Consider the following 18,476-nt stretch of genomic DNA (forward strand, 5'->3'; position numbering starts at 1 on the left):
CAGACAACAGGATGGAAAACTGTATACTCCAAACACCTGGACTCTTGCAGAGAGTTTCCAGATGTGTGCTGCTTAAGTGACCAACTTCTTGATTTTTCATGGGATATTTGCATTCATGTGGACAGTCTCTACTTTTTAATAATGCTGCAATGTCTACTTTGGTTTGGTGAAATTTGTTCAGCAGTCATCTGGAAAATTCAAATGTTGAAAGCCAGCAAATAAAAAGAAACTCAGTCATGAGGAAAAGTCAGAACTTTGAGGTGATCAACAGTCTAATGTTTTTTGTATTGGTGGGAAAATTGCATGACCATCCTTTTATTTTCTTCTATTGTTCTGGAAAATCACTTGCACAGGACTTATGAGTCTCTGAATAGGTACATGGAGAAGGTGACTGACTGATAGACTCAAGATCCAAACTGTGTTGCAAAAAAGATGATACTAGTTAAACTGGGTTGAGTGTGTTTGAACACAGACCTGTTGTGGTTGATATATTTACAATGGGATGATGAGTAAGGCCATGGTAACCCTGAATCTCATTGTTATTAAAAGAGAGATAATTAGATAGTTTATGTTTAATAAGTCAGAGTGATTTATAATCCACCTGAAGCTCTTGATGTACAGAGCATTACAAGAGCACTAATCAAGGAGAACCATCAGAGGGCAGGTTTCCTTAGAAAGAGCCAGTCTTGGCATGACGCTTCCTGCATTACCTCCACCTCTCCACATTAGCCAGTTCTTGTCCTTTCATAAGGGGACATGGGCATTGCCATAGTTACAGAATGGCAGAGATTAGTTCATGTGCCTACCTTGTAAAAAGAGAAGTGTTCCTGACAAGTGATGGACAGGTTTTCTTGGGCTTCTACATTGGTAGAAATCTTCTGTCCTGGTACTCAACACTCTTATGGTCACACTTACTCCCGAGCCTTGTTAGAGAGGACTGTTATTGTTCCTGTGTCCCTACAGTTAACCAACTCATTGTACATTACACAGGGGGGTGTAGGTTCAGGAAATGAGGATTTTTCAGCTTGTTAGTTCTGGTTGTCTGACAGGTGAGGGTAAGTCACAGGGTAGGAGAATACCTTTCTGACTGTCATTCAGTTTTAGTGGTTACACCCAGAGATCGTTCTAGAAAAAGACTTGCGTGGGTACCAGCATGGATTCCCAGGAGTGTACTCAGAAGCTCTGGGAACATCCTGATAGAGTCACTGAGATGCTTGTGTGGAGACACAGCAATTTCTCCTTCTCCTTCTCCTTCTCCTTCTCCTCCTCCTCCTCCTCCTCCTCCTCCTCCTCCTCCTCCTCCTCCTCCTCCTCCTCCTTCTTCTTGTTCTCCTCCTTCTCCTTCTCCTCCTCCTTCTTCTTCTTGTTCTCCTCCTCCTCCTTCTCCATCTTTTTCCAGAGTGCTTATTGGATATACTTGATGACTTTCACCCTTTTATTTAGATCTAACTTCTAAAATGGATGCCAAAAGAGTAGATAGAAAGTTTAACAAGGCCACACGCACATCAGACTCTTGAATACTCTATAACTATATCTGAACTCTGACAACTTAATTTTCACCTTTATTTGAAAAAAAGAAAGGGAAGGAATCATGGTTGTAATTTCTCAGTCCACCTGTTTTCTTATAAATGAAAATGTAGGCATTAAGGCCATTTAGTTGGTCATCTTTAAGGTCATAACCAAGATTTGATGTGATCTGAGAAGCCATAGGCTAGTTGGTTCCTTGTTGAAATGGATATTGGTTTGAGACTGGTAGTGTTACCACTTAGGAAAGCAGGCATCAAATCACTCTATAACTACACCCTTGAAACTGAATTATCAATGGAAGTTTTACACATTGGCTATTATCATGCTGACAATGGGATAAATTAAAAGCAGTGATGGTATTCAAGATAGATCAGTTATTAAAAGATGACAGACTCTTTTCATTTCCAAACAAGTGGGTTTCAATCCACTTGAAGCAAGTCCCTTTGACCCATACCCATTTCTCTGAGCTATACAAGCCCCCAGGAATTCATTGGCTAATGTTCTAAAAGCAGTTCTTACTAGAAAAGATAAAGAAAGAGGATGGATACCATGAACACTGATGGCATTCATGTTGAGGGACCAGGTAGAACAATTTCCTTAGCTCTACTTCTCAGAGGCCTGTCTCTTCAAGCTTGGACACATCAGGGCACAGTACTGAACCAAGTGCTCCTTTTCCATTAACTGATTCATGTTCTCTTCCAGTAGCTTGATTACAATATTACAAGTCAAGAATTTGCAAGATTAAAGTGTCTGTTGGATTAATAAACTGCAATTCATCTCCAGTAAAACTTGACAGGTTCCAAGGTGTTTCTGCAAAAGAAGAAGGGGACCAAAGCATGAGCAGTCTGAGCTGTGACAGCTTGGGTTATGTCTGCAGGTCGTGGCTCACTCCACTCCTCAGTTCTCTTTTCACATAGCTCCTGACTTTCAGACCAAGGAAAATGTTTCTCCCCAAGCCTTTGGAGCTGACTTCAGAAACCTACTCCCTTATTATGCACAACACATTCAAAGACTTTGCAAGGGAAGTTGAGTATTTTTGTGTTTTGAAAGCAAGTTCTAAAATGACAATTCTTTCACCGGGTGGCTAGTGTCCTCTGGTTACAGGATGGTGACCCATTTTTTTCTGTTTTTTGAGTAGAATAAAAAATCATGGGGCCTCTATAGAAAGCTATAGGTCAATGTTTAATTGCTGTGTGAACTTCCTGGTGCTCAACACACTCAACTCAAGCACTAGCTTTCTAGCCACAATGGATTGCAGTGTACATGTATGTTAAGACACTTTGCTGGTTTGTATTAAAAATAGGAATTTCTTACAATGATCGAAACTCAAAATATATTTTCAACACACTTAAGAGTATCTTAGAACATACTGATAATGAACTAATTTGAAATAATTAAAAGTGTTGATTGGATCCAACTCTATGCCAGAATGCCACTACAATAGTTAAATTAAATTACCTTAAACACAACATCTCCAATTGTTCCTATTTGCAACAATTGAGGTAAGAATTTGATTAATTCCATTTTAATGCAAATTAAGCAGTAGAGAAAGGAAAGGGCAAACTGGTTTAATTTGGTATATAGAAGTATAATAAAAACATAAACCCTCACTTTTTCTGACATTCTAATAGCAGAGTAGGTGGCAGGCTTCAGTAACAGCACAAAAGAAAACTTTGTGTTGTACCATGCTGCTAATATTTGCTTATTATTTTAATTAATTAACTAATATGATATTAAATGAGATCTTTGTTCTGCGAGCATCTCATCAGTAACTATATGCTTCCGTTGTGTGTCTAAATGTCTAAAAAGTGATAACCAAGGTTGAGTATAATGATGGTGGCTTGAACCTCTGTGGTCAGGATACAGCATCTCTGTTCCCCTCACTCCCATATTAGTCCTCATGCAGGGTCGTATTATGTAGTCACCTCATGTTTGTCACTGTGTTATTTCTAGAGTCATAGGAAAGCCCTAGAAAAGTTCATATTTCTTTACTGTTTTAATGTAGAATTAAGTATAGATGGTGATAAGAGAAATGTCAGCGTGCTACAACAGAACAGGTTTAGAGATGAAGCCTGGCGAATCAGCTAAACAGCTAAGAATCTTTGTGAGTTGCTAGGAAAAATGGCTGTTTTATGCCTGTTTATGATCTAGTGGCTGCAGTCACAAGGATCAAGGGAATCAATAAGGGTTGACTATGTGACACTGATTACAAAACTCGCTTCACCTCAGTTGTTTTATCTATAAAATAATGGGGAGTTCCTTTATTATTCTATTAAAATTACTGACCTCTGATTTAACAATTTCTTCAAAACCTGCTTAACTTAAAGCAGGGAGGTAAGATGTTGCTTGGGATTTGCCACTGAAACTGAACATTGGCTAGATTTTAAAAAACCATAGCAGAGTTGGGAAACTGTTTGGTTCATTATCTGCTACTTTTTCAGCATCTATTCAAGCAACACACACACAGTTCCTATGTAATGCATGTTCTTATGCACTGGCTAAGATGGGTGGGTTAGCACTCTGCCTTTGAACATGCTTTAGAATTCAGTAAATATTTCATGAACACTTGGTATATCCTTTGAATATAATTCTTCAATTTAAGATAATGTTTCTAATGCTTTAAAAAATCCCCTTAAAGTTCTGTGGCATAAAATATTAAACAAAATTTTGTAAAAAATAAGGCAATGGAAATGAATGACCTTATAGTATGAAAATAAGTCATTTCAAAGTCTTTTTCACTAAGCAGTTTTGACAAGTTATTTTTCAGTCTGCCTAGTTGGATAAACATGTGAGGCGTAGATAGACTACAAAAAAAGAAGCCTCAGGGAGACTTTATAGTTTACACACTACTGCCTAAATGGGAAAACAACACTAATCTACACACAATGAGTTAGAGTTGAAGTAATATTCAGGTTTATATGATAGAGACTTCCATATCTCACCATTGACGGTTCTCTTAGATTTTCGTTTTGGTAGACAACATACCTGAGTTTTATGAAATGTCCCTGGAAAAAATTGGGACATGAGTCTGGTTTTCCATTTGACTTGTTGAATCAAAAATAGGCATGGTGAAGTCACCACAATTCTTAGAAATCTTTCACTTGGTAGAAGCTGGGACCAACTTTTATTTCCATGGTTCCCTAACCTAGCTGTGGTGCCTTTGGCAAGCCACTTACCATCACTGGGCTGAAGCTGTGGCATCTGAAAATGATGTCACTCACCGGTGGTTACGAGGAGTAAATGGAATCCCAGAGGTAAAGGTCTTCAGCACAGCACTAGCATATTGTACATTCTTAATAATGATACTCTATCTGACATGGGAATCAAACAGCAAGGAAATCTACATGCAAACAAAATAACCAAAGCACACTCAACTTAGTTTGCTTCGGTGTTTGTGTTATGTCAGTATAATATGCAAACATTGGAACCAAATGATGAGGCAAGTCAGAGACAACCAGCATCCTTGAGCAGCAAAGCCTAGGCCACCCACTTTGCTAAGTCTGGCACTTCTGGGCATGCTTACTACATGCAATAAATGAGAGTCTAACCATTACTTCTTCATGGAGTCTAGGGAAAAGTTCAGGTAGATGGTACGTTTATCTAATGCTTTGACCACCCTCCGGAGAGTTTCTGAGCTCCTCATTTCTGTCGGCACATGGCTGCATGCCACTTCTTCCATTTGGCTCTCTGCTGTTGTAGCTGCTTGTGAGCTAGCCTAATTGCTACAATTAGCAAAATTAAATGACTCATTACATTTTTATCCAATTCCACCCACATGCTGCAGTTTTACTTTCGAATGGGTAATGATCCTGTTGAGGCTGTCCATCACAAGAATCTTGCAATGGGCCTATTTTCAGGAGAGCAACTGGAAAAGTCCTATCGCCAGAAAGCTTTGTCGTTACTTACGCGACTTCAGGTGTCTGAGAGGGGTGAAAGGATGTTACCTGGTGTTTAGATTATCTCCCATCTGGGTACAGGTTGGGGAAATAGACTCAGAAATGGGGACTAAAGTGAAATCACCTGTTCCTAATCATGTAGAAGCATCAAATGTTGGGTAGCAGAGGGCTGTCATGAGTCAAAGCTGGCAGAGGCGACAACTTTGTTTTCAAAAGTGACGCTGGACTACTAGTCAAAGGGATGGAAAATGATCTGTGTCCATCACTAAGCTTATGATAAGGTCCACCTCAGTCCTGCTGCGTTGTCAGCCTCTGCCTCCCCCGAATCCCCACAGTCAGATTCTGAAAGACAGTTGGAACTATTTTAAAAGAGGCTTTAAGGAATTCTCCTTGGAAACATAAAAATGCAGGCATCTAATCAAAGCTTTATATAGAAACAGTCATGGCTAACGGCAAAGATATGTGGTGAATGCAAAGGAGCACATATTTAGTCTAGAAGGTGGTTCATTAGAAGAAGTTCTCTGGATTCTTGTCTAAACATTGTGTCATCACTCGCTTCCACCTAGTAGCATCGGGTGCATTTGAAAGTGACTGCATCACCTTACTCAACTCTGTGTGGACATAAGGGTTTTCTCTGGCTTAGTCCAATGCGTTCCAGGAACTTCGAAGTGACACAAAACCGCTCTATTAAGCCACTTAAAGAATGAGTTGCTTAAGGAGGATAAAGTTCACTCAAGTCAAGAAACAAGGAATTGGATGTCATATAGGCCTGGACTGTAAAGACAGTTCATTTTAAACAAGGAATAAATAGAGGGCTCTTGTCTAAAAGGTCACATGTCAATATGTACCACTTCCAGTGCATTAAAGAACAAAATGTACTTTATCCTTGTCATCTATATGTTATCAACATACCTATAAATGATTTCAAAAAGTCATGGAGATTTAAGCTATTTCCATGAATTTCTAAATTTGTGTCTGTATTTGTGTATATATACTAATACGAGTGTCTGTCTGCCTGTCTGTGTCTGTGTATATCTCGTGTGTGTGTGTGTATGTATGTGTGTGTGTGTGTGTGTGTGTGTGTGTGTGTGTAAGGACGTATGTCATGGTGTGAAGTGGATGTCAAAGGACAGCTTTGTAGAGTTGGTTCTCTCCTTTTGACATTACATGGATTTCAGGGTTCAAACTCAGGCCATGTTTGCATCTTTGTGCACTGAGTAGCTTTGCTATTGAGGCAATTTAAAGGCACAAAACTCCAAAAAGCTATCATCTATCTGTCCGTCTGTCTTCTTAATGTATATATGTGTGGGCAATCACATGCCATGTCATGTATGTGGAGGTCAGGGGACAACTCAACAGAGTTAGTTCTCCCTTCTACTATGTGGGTTCTGGGGACTGAACTCACGCTATCAGGAGTTCGGGATTAGTGGCACCTTGGCCTGCTAAAACATATTGTCAGTCCACATCATTTCACTAGTGCATGAAGTAAACTGTGTGCCTAGGGAGTCACCATTTTACATTTAACTGTATCCTTGGATTACAATTATCTTCAGAAGATCTGTGTAAATTGTCTGTTGCTAACACGAGTTATAGAATCTTAAAATCTTGGTAAGGGAGTTTATTTCATCTGTTGTGTTAGTATTCATCACAAATGAATTGTCACAGAGTGTCTGAAAAGCAGTTGCTGAAGTGGACAAGATACAGTTAAGCAGGATAATGTTAGTATGTAGGGAAGGTACAGGACATAATTTCTTGGAAATCAGACTTTGATAAGCATGGAAAACTGCTTTTCTTCCACACAAATGAAGTCTCAGCATGGTTAAGATGTATGTCTGTGTGTTCTTTAAGTTGGGATAATTCAGAAATACTAACTGGAGAGGTTTTTTTCTCTTTAGAAAACATCACCATCCCACACAATGACTACCAGAAGATAGTAAGATCATCCTTTTAAGTGATTCAAAGTGGATCAGGCCCAGGCAATCTCAGCCCAAGATAGAGTCCCTCATTTCCATTTGGATGCCAGCCATTGCTAACCCTTTTTGATTATTTTCCAGCTACTCTGTGCAGAGCTTCATGTCAGATGAAAATAAACTTTTAGGAAGAATTAAAATTGTTCATTTGTGCATTGATGATGCCTCGTTGAATCCTGCCTCTTAACTCTGGAGCCTGTGTTTATGTTCTACAGCATTCTGCTGACAGTGTGTGCATTCTGAATCAGAACAGCAAAGGGTGATTTTATGATTGCTGCTTGCTTTTCTTACATTTGAGAGTCACAACTGTAACATGGTAGGTCACTCATTTCCTTAATAAGAATTCATCATTCACTGAAACATCATGATCTTCGCATAAGTCAGATCCAAGAATATTTACAGTATTTGGGAGATAACTGGAAAGTCAAGCTTTTTACATCTGTATGAGTACCTATGTTACCATCAAGACAAAGTATAGAACATTATCTTCTATTTATATCTCAGCTGTTTTAACCCTTAGCATGTTACATGTGAGATCAAGTTGAAAAGTAACTTAGAACTTACGTGATCAAAGAGTGGATGCTCCTTTTGGCTTGTTTGATTGGACACTATTACGAGGTTAACTGTTATTCACTCACAGAATCAGAGCTGCAGACCACCTGGGAAAGTCAGTCTCCAAAGCTCATCAGTTAAAAGTTGTCTTAGAACTAATGAAGTTAATAGCTCATGGTTCTGCACACCAGCAAAGTATCTGTCCAAATTGTTGTGATTTCCTTCTATACTGGAATGGGATGTGTTCACCATTTGCTGAGAAGCCGTGTCTTCCTGAAGCTTTACTGGTAGCAAGGTAGTATTTCTTCATTCCAACAGAAGATTAGTGTATTGTAGTGGAAATCTTGCTTGAAAGATCAAATCATTGAGTATTAGGAAATATGTCTGATAAAAATCGTCTGTCTTAAAAAATTGCTTTGGGGCTTTGTACCAAAAGAAGTCCTAGGTTGAGCCCTCTGTCCCCTCCTGTGGATGTCACTTTGGGGACCACAGTCTTTGGATGACGCATCCATTATGGGTGGTGGCTCTAGAACTTGACTATTTTGAGTGAATATTTAAATGAAACTGACTTTCTTCCTTCTCTTTTTTTGTGACTTGACTGATCTTTAATATATCAGCTGGGTTAGTATAAAACCAGGGAAGGAAGTTTAAGACATCTTCCACTGTGGTCAGGTTGTTCTAATGGATAGATGAAAGAAATCACTCACATCTTGGATTTCCTGGGAGACACTGATCAGTCTTCACAAGCCCTTTCTAGCTAGGCCACTTCCCTCTTTACTTGATGCTCTCATAGCACCCTGGTCAGGTTGCTGGGCCGCCAAATGGCAAAAAGTAAGGTAATCTCTCCAGGGACAAGTGTTTTCAATCTGCTGAGGCAGGCTGATGGATTTGTAGACTGGATTCTGATATCCCAAGTGAATATGACATTTAATGTATTTTAAACAATTCCAAGTCTATAAAAAAAAGCAACAATGCCTATATGTACACCCTATATTTTTATTACAAAAATATTGAAATAATCCATGAGTTATTCCACTCTGCACCAACTATAAAAAAATACTATCAAAGTTTGACCGGCACTTTTAATGCAACAAAAAGCACCATGACCAAGGACACTGAGAACAGAAAGCGGGAATGTTTACTTGCTGTACGGAGGTATTTAAACTCAGAAGCTTGTTGAAAGAGAGCGACTTTACAGATGATTTGAATACAAATCTTAGCTGATGGAGTGGTAAGCCCTCAAGCAGTCCAGGCAGTTTCCTTAGAGCATACACATTGCATCTGTATGCTCCCTCTTGTTAAAAGGTGTCCCAAAGTCTCTAGGAGACACATCACTTTGACCTTGGATGGCAGAAGGTAAGTCTGTACACAGCGGACAACCTGATCATTCTTCTCTTGTCTGCTTTGGGATACCACTTATTCTCTGCTTTCGGGGATTCCATATCAGTTCTGTGATTGGACAAAGTTTGGCACTAGAAAGATGTGGCATATGGTTTCCAGAATCACACCTGCTCACTATGCTCATTCTGCACCTGGAAACAGCCTCTCCCTCTCCTGTGGCTCTGTGGGTGCATTCCAATATGAACCACACACACCTTAGAAGCTGACTCTCATTTTGTCCCTCCCCCAACTGCTCTTTGCATATAAATTGTATTTTTGCAATTGAATACTGAATCATGATTATCATTTAATTTACATCACGGATATTGAGCTCCTTGGTCTCATCCAAAGCCATACATGTGCTGCATAGGATTTCTGTCATAAAGGATATTCTCAACTGCAAAACCTAAAGTAAAAAACAAATCCTGAAATGTATAGAAAAAGAATCGTTCAGTCAATGCTAGTACACATGTAAACACTTGAATTTGCTGTCTATTTGCTATCCACTGCACAGGCTTCACCACATATACTACTGGTTTCCAAATGAGAAAATGGGTTATGAAATTTTCCTAAGCACTATTGCTTTCTTTCTGGAGTCTGTTTTGAGTTTTGCATCAAGGAAATCACCTAAGCTCTTTTTTGAGATTCATTTTTGTTTTATGTGTATGGGTGTTTTGCCTGCATACATGTCTGTGCACCATGTGTGTGCAGTGACTGAGGAGGCCAGAAATGGGCATTGGATCACCTGGTCCTGGAGTTGCAGGTAGTTGTGAGCTACCAAGTGGGTGCTGAGAATCAAACCTGGGCCTTTGGAAGAGCAGTTAGTGCTCTTAACTACTGGGTTGTCTTTCTAGGCCCACCTCAACTCTTTAGATAGAGGGGTGGAGGTGGTGGTGGTGGTGGTGGTGGTGGTGGTGGTGGTGGTGGTGGTGTGTGTGTGTGTGTGTGTATGAACGTATTTATGCAAAAATCAGTAAACTCCATCAAAATACCTTAATGATTAGAGGCAACAATTTTTTTTTTTTATAATAATGGTACCCTCCGGTGAATGTGCTCCAAGCCTGGGCTGGAGGAGTTTGGTAACAACAGTCATACTAAGCTGGCATTGCCCCTTTAGGTGGAGTAAGAGACTCTCAGCACTGCTGGCTTGAATAGACACCAGCAGCAGGCGGTCAGCTAATGGAAGATCAAACCATACCATGACAATGTTGGGACTAAGAACATATAGCTCATTGCCCTACTCTTATATTAAGTGTCATTATTGCCACAGCCCTGCTGTCATCTCTTCATATGGACATTGTGGCTTCTTCTGTTTTATAAAGTGGTTTCGTACTCCAGCCTCTCCTGAATAAGGGCATCGTCTTTGTACTGCAGCCTTGGAGGAGATGGGGAACATTCAAAGGCTAATATGGCCTTTCTCAGGCTTCGGTCCAACACATGTCTCTCCCACGCTGGATATCTATTCCTGAACAGGTCAATTTTAATGACCGATTCTTCAATCCGTGGTGGTCGAGATGATGGGGTGGGTGGTGCAGTTGGTCTCACCTGAAAGACAGGGACACATCCATCCCTCTCTGCAAATTTCTGATCACGGTCACTGGCAACACTGCGGTTGTTGGAGATAGACCGTAGTGTACTTGTGGCCACTTCTGGAGGCAGAGAGAAGGCAGTAGCAGGGTCATCACAAGCACAACTTGGTGACTGCCCAAATCTGGGCCCATTGGGATGGAAGAAGGCATAGTACATCAGCATAAAAACAACGCCTGTTAAAAAGCTGCTGAAAACCACGCACAGTGCTGGGATGGCAAATGCATCCGCAATCTGGGGAGCTTTGTAGAGGTACCAGAGTGCACTCAAAGCTGTGTTTTCCAAAAGGATTACAAAATAGTAAATGAACAGCCTGCAGCGTGTCCTGCCTTCCTTGACATTGAACCAGCTGAAGATGTAGATGATTCCCACCACCATGTCGAATACAATCTCTTCCCATTTGGTGATACAGAATTCTGTCTCACAGTGGACAATCCAGAAGGTCATGATGCACCAGTGGAGGACAATGAATATCCCAAAATACAGCTGGAAAACTGAAGCAAAGAGGGCGAACGTGATGACTCTGGCAGCGATGGTGAAGAAGTGCCAACAGAACTGGATGATGACGGCCATGTAGCTGATAGGCTTTTTGTCATCTCGGGAGTCCCGAAGAGCCTTCTGGTAGGAGGCTAGGGCCCACGCCAAGGACACAAGGGAGGCTGCTGCTGTGAAACCTACAAAGGCAAACAGGAAGACATCTGTCAAAAGTGAGAGGCAGTAATGGTATAGGAAGACAAGTCACATGGGCCTGGTGGCTTGGGACAGGCTAGCTAGACTTCATCAGAGGCTATGAATGTCTTTGAGTTTTAACTGGATTAAACAGCCATAAGGAAATCCTAGAAACTGTCCTCCATGAAGGGACTAAGTTCTGAAAAGGCCTGAGTTAATGGAACCTCAAAGCCAGCACAAGCTCTGAGACAGGGACATGTGGTGGGACTAGCTTTCAGTGTGCTCGTGTAAGTCGACCAAGGACCCTGCTTTATTTAGTGGGGGAAACAGCCACATGCTCTTGCTTCAACTTAAAAAAGTGTTACCTTCATATGTGTTGCTTGCTTTTGAAACCAGTGTCCTTGTTTAAAAGTGTTAATCTTTGTCAGCTTGGAGAGTCATTCTGTGTTTAAAGGGGACAGTAATGAAAGAAACCAGATGGACTAGCAGATGCTTTCCTTTTTTGCTTTCAAGCAAGAATGATGTAGCTCATTTCCAAAGGTAGCTTACTCCTTCTTTACGATAAGGACCAGAGTCCATGAAACAAGTTTGCTCTTATTCCTGGTGACACCTGGTGTGCTGTTCCTCTGAATGTCACCCAGCATTTTCCCTGCAGATTTTGCACCTGCTTACTGCCTCATCCTTGAAGGAAGAAATGTCTGCTCACTGTCATTTCACTCTTTGCTTTTCATAAATTAAAAATTGTGCAGAAATGACTTTCATGATTTTATCATCGGCTCCACTTAGCTAGTACTCTCTCAGAAAGCAAGATCTTTCCATTGATTTCCTACACTCTGGCATTGTCCACTGTGTCTCAAAGTGCATGTGCATGGTCCAGATGTGGACACTCTTAACCTAAAATCATGGAGCCTCTCAGGAGAGACCTCTTTTGGAGAATTGTGTTTCGTCAGTCTGTGTGGCAGCTGGCTTGCTTCAGGAGCAATGACAAATTTTTTCCAAGACTAAGAAGGTCTCGTGGCTTGGAAAGTTCCCTTGACAGGCCTGGCACGAATCATAGATGGGTTGTACCTGGTTTTTCTTCTTCTTTGGGAACAATAGAAGGTATACAGAATTGGTACTTTTCTTTAAAAAAATACTTTTATTGAAGAAACCTTACTTTCTCCCACTCATGAGAAATGAATTTTAAAAAAGCAGCTACGATGGAAAAGAATAAAACTGGTTGGGAAAACAAACAAACAAACAAACAAACAAAATCAAACACTGAACTCCAGCAATCACTTCTTACCAATCCTCTTTGAATGCCCCCAAATATTTATAAAATGTAGTTGCCAGCAGTCACTTCTCACCCTTCCCCCAGTGAATCAAGCAGAAATCCTTTGGTTTTATGGGCACTGGGACCTTCAAGTTTTTTTTTTTTTTTCTAGCCAATATACACATTGCTAATTACTAAAAGTCTTACTCAGCTATGAATGGTCAGAGGTCACCACACAAAGGAGTTTATGATAATTCCATTACTGTGCATTGGAAAACATCAATTACAGAAAATTCAGGAATGAAAAAGAGAAGAAAGAAAAACCCAAAACAAACAAACAAAAACAAACAACAAACCGGAGAAAGTGAAAGGATGGAAACAAAAGATGACAAGCTCATATATGTGACCAATATTCTTATGATGAGTTTGTGATCAAAGAACAAAGGTCGTGCCCTTTTAATCTCAGCATCTGTACTGCCCAGTCTAGGAGCTGCTCTTCTCTCTTCATCTGTACCATTTGCAGAATTACAGCCTGCATCACCCTTTTGCTTGAGATGGTTCCACATAGGCTAGCCCCAAGCTCCAATCCTCCTGCCTCATTCCTGAGCCCTGGGATGACTATTTGCTGCAAGCAGCCTCTTGAATAAATTGCACTCTCTATATTTTTTCCCAAGCCAAACTGTATCAAGCTTTATTAAAGATACTTTCCATAAACAATCATGGTTTTTCAGGTAAGACATGGGAAGACAACCATTAACAGTATACAGTTTCCAAACTCCCCTCTTGTATAGACCACCAAAATCAAAAAGCCACTATAAAACCCGATGAGTTTTCATTTGATGCTTTGAAAAGGGGGAGAGCTTAGAGCAAGGGCTGACAGTTCACACTGAGGATGTTTTTTAACAACTTTTCTCAAGTCGACCCTGACTTTCAGGAAATGAAATGAAGATGGCAGAATTATCAATCTGAAGGTCCACAATCTTTTATAAAAGGAACCGCTGCTCTTTTGAGGACACTCAATGATACCACTGCAAAGTCCATATTGCCCAACAGACCCACAAAACCAGTTCTAGGGGTTATATTCCAACAGGTGTCTGACTTGAAGGGAGTTAAGTCTATGTTGATGGTACAGGGAAGGAAGACACAGAAATGAAATTAGAGTTTCCCCACACAAGGCATTTTGTGCCACAGTGGTCACATATGTCAACACCAGGATGTCTCTCCTGAGAGCCAAGAGGAGTCTTTCAAAATTATCAGGGAATGATGCTTTCCAGCTTGGGAGACATTTTGTTAGTGACACATGGTTCTTCCCCACTAAAACAATCAAGTGTTCTGTGTGCTAACAACATAGCTTTTAAAAAAAGTAAAACAAAATTCTGCATTTTTATAAAACTTGATAAAAAATAGTATTTCAAACTGTGCAGTCACCAGAAGTACACAGTTATCAAAAATACACACATTTCACTTGGCATCTCCAGCACCATCAGTCTGTTTTGGCGTCTCCATTTTCTGCAAGATTATTCGCATCCTTAACCAGCATCAACTTTCCCCTTCTTCCTCTTGGGTACCTCCTCCCCCTTCTTTGCAGGGGCCTTGTTAGGCTTGGGCTCTGGCTTTGGAAGAGCAGGTTTAGCAGACAACCTTGCAGATCTTCTGTGGCTCATCCTCCACCTTGGCTTTATCTCCTTTAGCGTCCCCTTTGGCCTTTCTTTGGGGCATGAACTTGGGGATGCAGCAGTGCGGGGGGGGGGGGGGGGGGGAGGGGGGGGTTTAACGGCCCTTCCAGGGGTCGGACTTTTGCTTCTCCACGCTGCTGCTCCAACACTGTATACTTTTAAGGTAGCGCCTGAGCTGCTGCTGTGCTGTGCTCTTTCCACATGCTAGCTCCCTTTAGAAAGTACTCAAGCGCAGAACATCTGGGAAAGACAATAGCTTATGGCCAGGCTCCTGCAGACCAAAGACACCTTGGATCTGACCAGGGAAGTTGTTACTTGTCTGTTTTCTAATGCTTGGAAGTGTGTTGGACATTCTTAATCCAAAAAGTAAAAAACCCTAAAGCTCCAAAATCCCAAAGATTTGGTGTGCTTACATGACACAGCCAGGCAGAAAGCTTCCTACCTGGCCTCATGGAATGGATCCCAGTCAAAGAGCAGTTGCACTAAAAATACTAGGTAAGGTGACTTTTAGAGCCTGTTGCAAGGTATATACAAAATGAATGAATTTATGTTTGACTTGAATCTCATATTTAAGAATGTATAAATGTATCTAAACAAGTATTCTGAATTCCTGCACCATAATTCAAAATTTGAAATACTTTCAGTTCTCAATTTTTTAGATAAAGTCTCAACTTATAACTGAAGCACAGAACATCATAAAGTTACCTGTTGCCAATGGAAAGGAATAGAAAATTAATTGCTTCCAAAGTTCCCTGTAATCTTTATGAGCAGTTCTACCCGTGTGACACACTGGGAATTGAGGGGGACAGGCTGGAAGTACAAAAAGGACACTTTGACTTGCCTTGATTTCTGCATACATGACTTACAGTTAAGAGGCTCTATGCTGGAGAGAAGTTCATGTCAATCTTGACTCTTTTAGCCATGAGTGGGTTTCTCTTTTTCAGTTTTTCCTATTGATTAATTTTGTTTCAAAAAAATGTGTTTTTAATTGAAATAGAACTAAATCACTTTCTTTCTTCCCTCCATCACCTCCCAGCTACCATCCTTTGAGCCCTTCTCATGACTCCCCCACTCTCAAGTTGATAGCTCTTTTCATTGTTACATTCATATGTATGTATGCATGCATGTATGTATATATGCATAGATGTGTATGCATAAATATATTGCACATTTTTTCATTTAGTAGTAAACTATTACAAGACAAGACAAATACAGATCTAATCAGAAGTTCAAGACCATTTTAGACTTAAGCTCCCTAGTGTTAATTTCTTTTTCTAGCTCTGCTGTCAATAGCCCAGGTTCATTTCTTATAAATTATAATAGATCAGTTAAAAATTCACACCCACCATGGAGTGCTTAGAGTATATATTCTTTATGAAAATAACATCAGCTTGGTTCTTTGCAATGCTAAAGTAGATTTTCTTCTTCTGAGGAATAATTCTCTTGTACACTGTAAAGATTTGTCACTTGAATTGGTTTAATAAAATGCTGATTGACCAGTAGTCAGGCAGGAAGTATAGGCAGGATGACCAAGTTAAGGATGATGGGAAGGAGAAGAGCAGAGTTGGGAGTCACCAGCAGATGCAGGTGAAGCAAGATGAGAATGTCATACTGAGAAAAGGTACCAAGCCACATTGGCTAAACATAGAAAAGAATTATGGGTTAATTTAAGTGTAAGAGCTAGTTAGTAATAAGCCTGAGCTACTGGCTGAGCATTTATAATTAATATAAACCTCTGTGTGGTAATTTGGGAAGCATCTGCTGGGTATTTGGGAGTTTCTGGCATGAAAGAAACTTCTGCCTAAACCCATGTGCATCCCATCCATAGATTCTGTGGATTGTATGGCCCCTTACCCTAAAGTACATCAATTCATACTTACTACAGTAGGGATATTTTCTTCCATAATCACAGTAAAGCCATCACCTTCAGCCAACTTCACATCAATACAACACATTATACTCACCTACAATGAGTTTTCTACTTTTGTCAAACGATGTCCACTCTTGGTTGAATCTAGGATAAGGTTTTATACTCAGTAGCTCCCTCGATTTAGTTTTCTTTAGTATGGAATGTTTCACCAGGTTTTCTTTGCCTTATCATGACACTGGTATATCCTGAATATCACAGTGCCTCAAAAAAGGAAAGTAGTATTCCTCATTTGAAGTTTATTTTTCTTCCATTGTGATTGCATTTGAGTTAAACATTCCAGTCAGGAATACATAAATGACATAGAACAATACAGTTTTTCCACATTCGATACTAAACTATAAAGATTCTTTCTACACTCTGTCTGTGTTTCACGTCAAAGTAATGAATGACACATATCTCTTATAAAAACTTTATTCTAATAGTGAAAATGGCCAGAGGAAAGTTAAGGGGTTTACATTATTCCTTAATGTGTTAAGATAGATATAAGACTCCTGAGCTTACCTAACCATGATTTATCTCATTTTGTAGAGAAGAAATTGAGCCTTACTTTTAACAGGTTAAACCGTTTAATCTCCCCACCTTAATCTACCTCAAAGCTAACTCTTGCTTTCTCAAGAAGAGCTGTTGTTGTTTATATAATTTTCCTCTGCATTCTATTCTCCTATCCATCTGTCTACCAGCTCCTTTCCTGGGCCTCTATCATCTTAAGAAATACCACTCACTGGATTGTCACTTCTCTATTTCAGATGTGCTTCCTGTTCCCTTTGTCTTTCCATTTTTTCTGCTGGTCTTGAGCTGGGAAGCAGTCCCAGGCTTTTCCCTTTCCCGGCCTGAGTCATTCCATATCCTCAAACCTAACACTGTCCTGACCACACTCCTTTTTGAGCTCTGGAGCCATGTCTGTTTATCTGAGACCTCACCTGGAAGCAGCCTGGCTCTTTGGTAACAACCTTTGCTTTCTCTTGGAAAGAATACGACTCCCCGCTTCATCCTCCCTGCTGTTCATTTAGTTTATTCTCAGAATGAAAGAGAACACAAATCAGGTAGGCTACTGCAGTTCTAAGAAGAGGGTTTATGTGCAGCTTGAGTGAAATGCCACATTGCAAAGCCACCCAAATCCATGTGTTCTGATGCACTCCTCAGCATTCAGTCAGGCTGTGCCCATCTAATCCAGGAGCTTCACTTCTTGTTACATTGTTGTCTAAAAGTCGTTCTGACTTTGAACAAAATGATCATAAGATTGGAATGGCAGTTAACTCCATCATTCAAAGTTGGCAGAGATAGATACAAAGACAGATAGATCATTGATACACAGTTGATAGAAAGGTGATGCATACTCCTTGCCTTTGAGTCGTGATAAAGGTGTGACAACCTTGGAAATACTGCATTCTAAGTGTTTTAGTTTTAACTCTCTAGGCCAAGAGAGGGCTGCTTGAGGGCCTCCAATTTTTGTCTTTAATACTGAAGATAGAGTTTAGTAAGCCAAGGCACAAGTTGTTCAAAAGGTTTGTCTATTTTGCATGAAGAGTTTTCAGATGGTTGTATGTATTCAGTACTAATGATTCAACGAGCTCGTGTTGTCTGTCAGTGACAGCAATTGTGCGTCTCTTCCCTCTTCCCCTTTGCTTCTTGGGATGCCTCTTCCCATGGGCCTGCCTTTGTCTTCCTTCCTTCTGACTCTTGATCTTTTCTCCCTTTCCTCGATTATACTTCCATCATTCTCTTCTCCTGTTTGGGCTGTTATTGAACATAACTTGGAATTGAGTTATCTAAAAATAAATGATTTTATTAGTGAAGTAAGTTTTAATGTGCCCATTCCTAACCTCAGAATTGCTCTCAAAACTTAAAATAAAAAATGAAATTTACTAAAAATCTGTGCAATGGTTGATTATAGTTTGACCCTCAAAGTTCATGATTTGAATCTTGGTTCCAAGTGTGTTGCTGGTGATGTGGTGGAAACTTTAAGAGGTGGGGCCTGGTGGGGAAACGATGAGGAGCCCTACCCTCATGAACAGATTAATGCCCTTTCTTAGGGAT

The 18,476-nt window shown here is 40.2% G+C and overlaps 1 protein-coding gene across 4 annotated transcripts in view; it reads right to left on the reverse strand.

The window, feature by feature from the left end:
* Positions 1-1,296: 1,296 nt before the first annotated feature.
* Xkr4 (XK related 4) overlaps positions 1,297-18,476 on the reverse strand; it is a 418,246-nt gene continuing 401,066 nt past the window's right edge. The window contains exons 3-5 of one of the 4 annotated variants that reach the window (XM_042270897.2): positions 10,871-11,586; positions 7,958-8,292; positions 1,297-2,337 (exon numbers count right to left, since the gene is read on the reverse strand). In XM_042270897.2, coding sequence (XP_042126831.1) covers positions 8,227-8,292; positions 10,871-11,586 — 782 coding nt within the window. In that variant the 3' untranslated portion in view covers positions 1,297-2,337; positions 7,958-8,226. Of the gene's footprint in view, positions 2,338-4,703; positions 4,868-7,957; positions 11,587-18,476 lie in introns of all 4 variants that reach the window. The other 3 variants (XM_042270896.2, XM_076563961.1, XM_006992635.4) reach the window with 3 other exon arrangements.

The sequence above is a fragment of the Peromyscus maniculatus genome, chromosome 2 (assembly GCF_049852395.1).
Source record: "Peromyscus maniculatus bairdii isolate BWxNUB_F1_BW_parent chromosome 2, HU_Pman_BW_mat_3.1, whole genome shotgun sequence".
Taxonomy (NCBI): domain Eukaryota; kingdom Metazoa; phylum Chordata; class Mammalia; order Rodentia; family Cricetidae; genus Peromyscus; species Peromyscus maniculatus.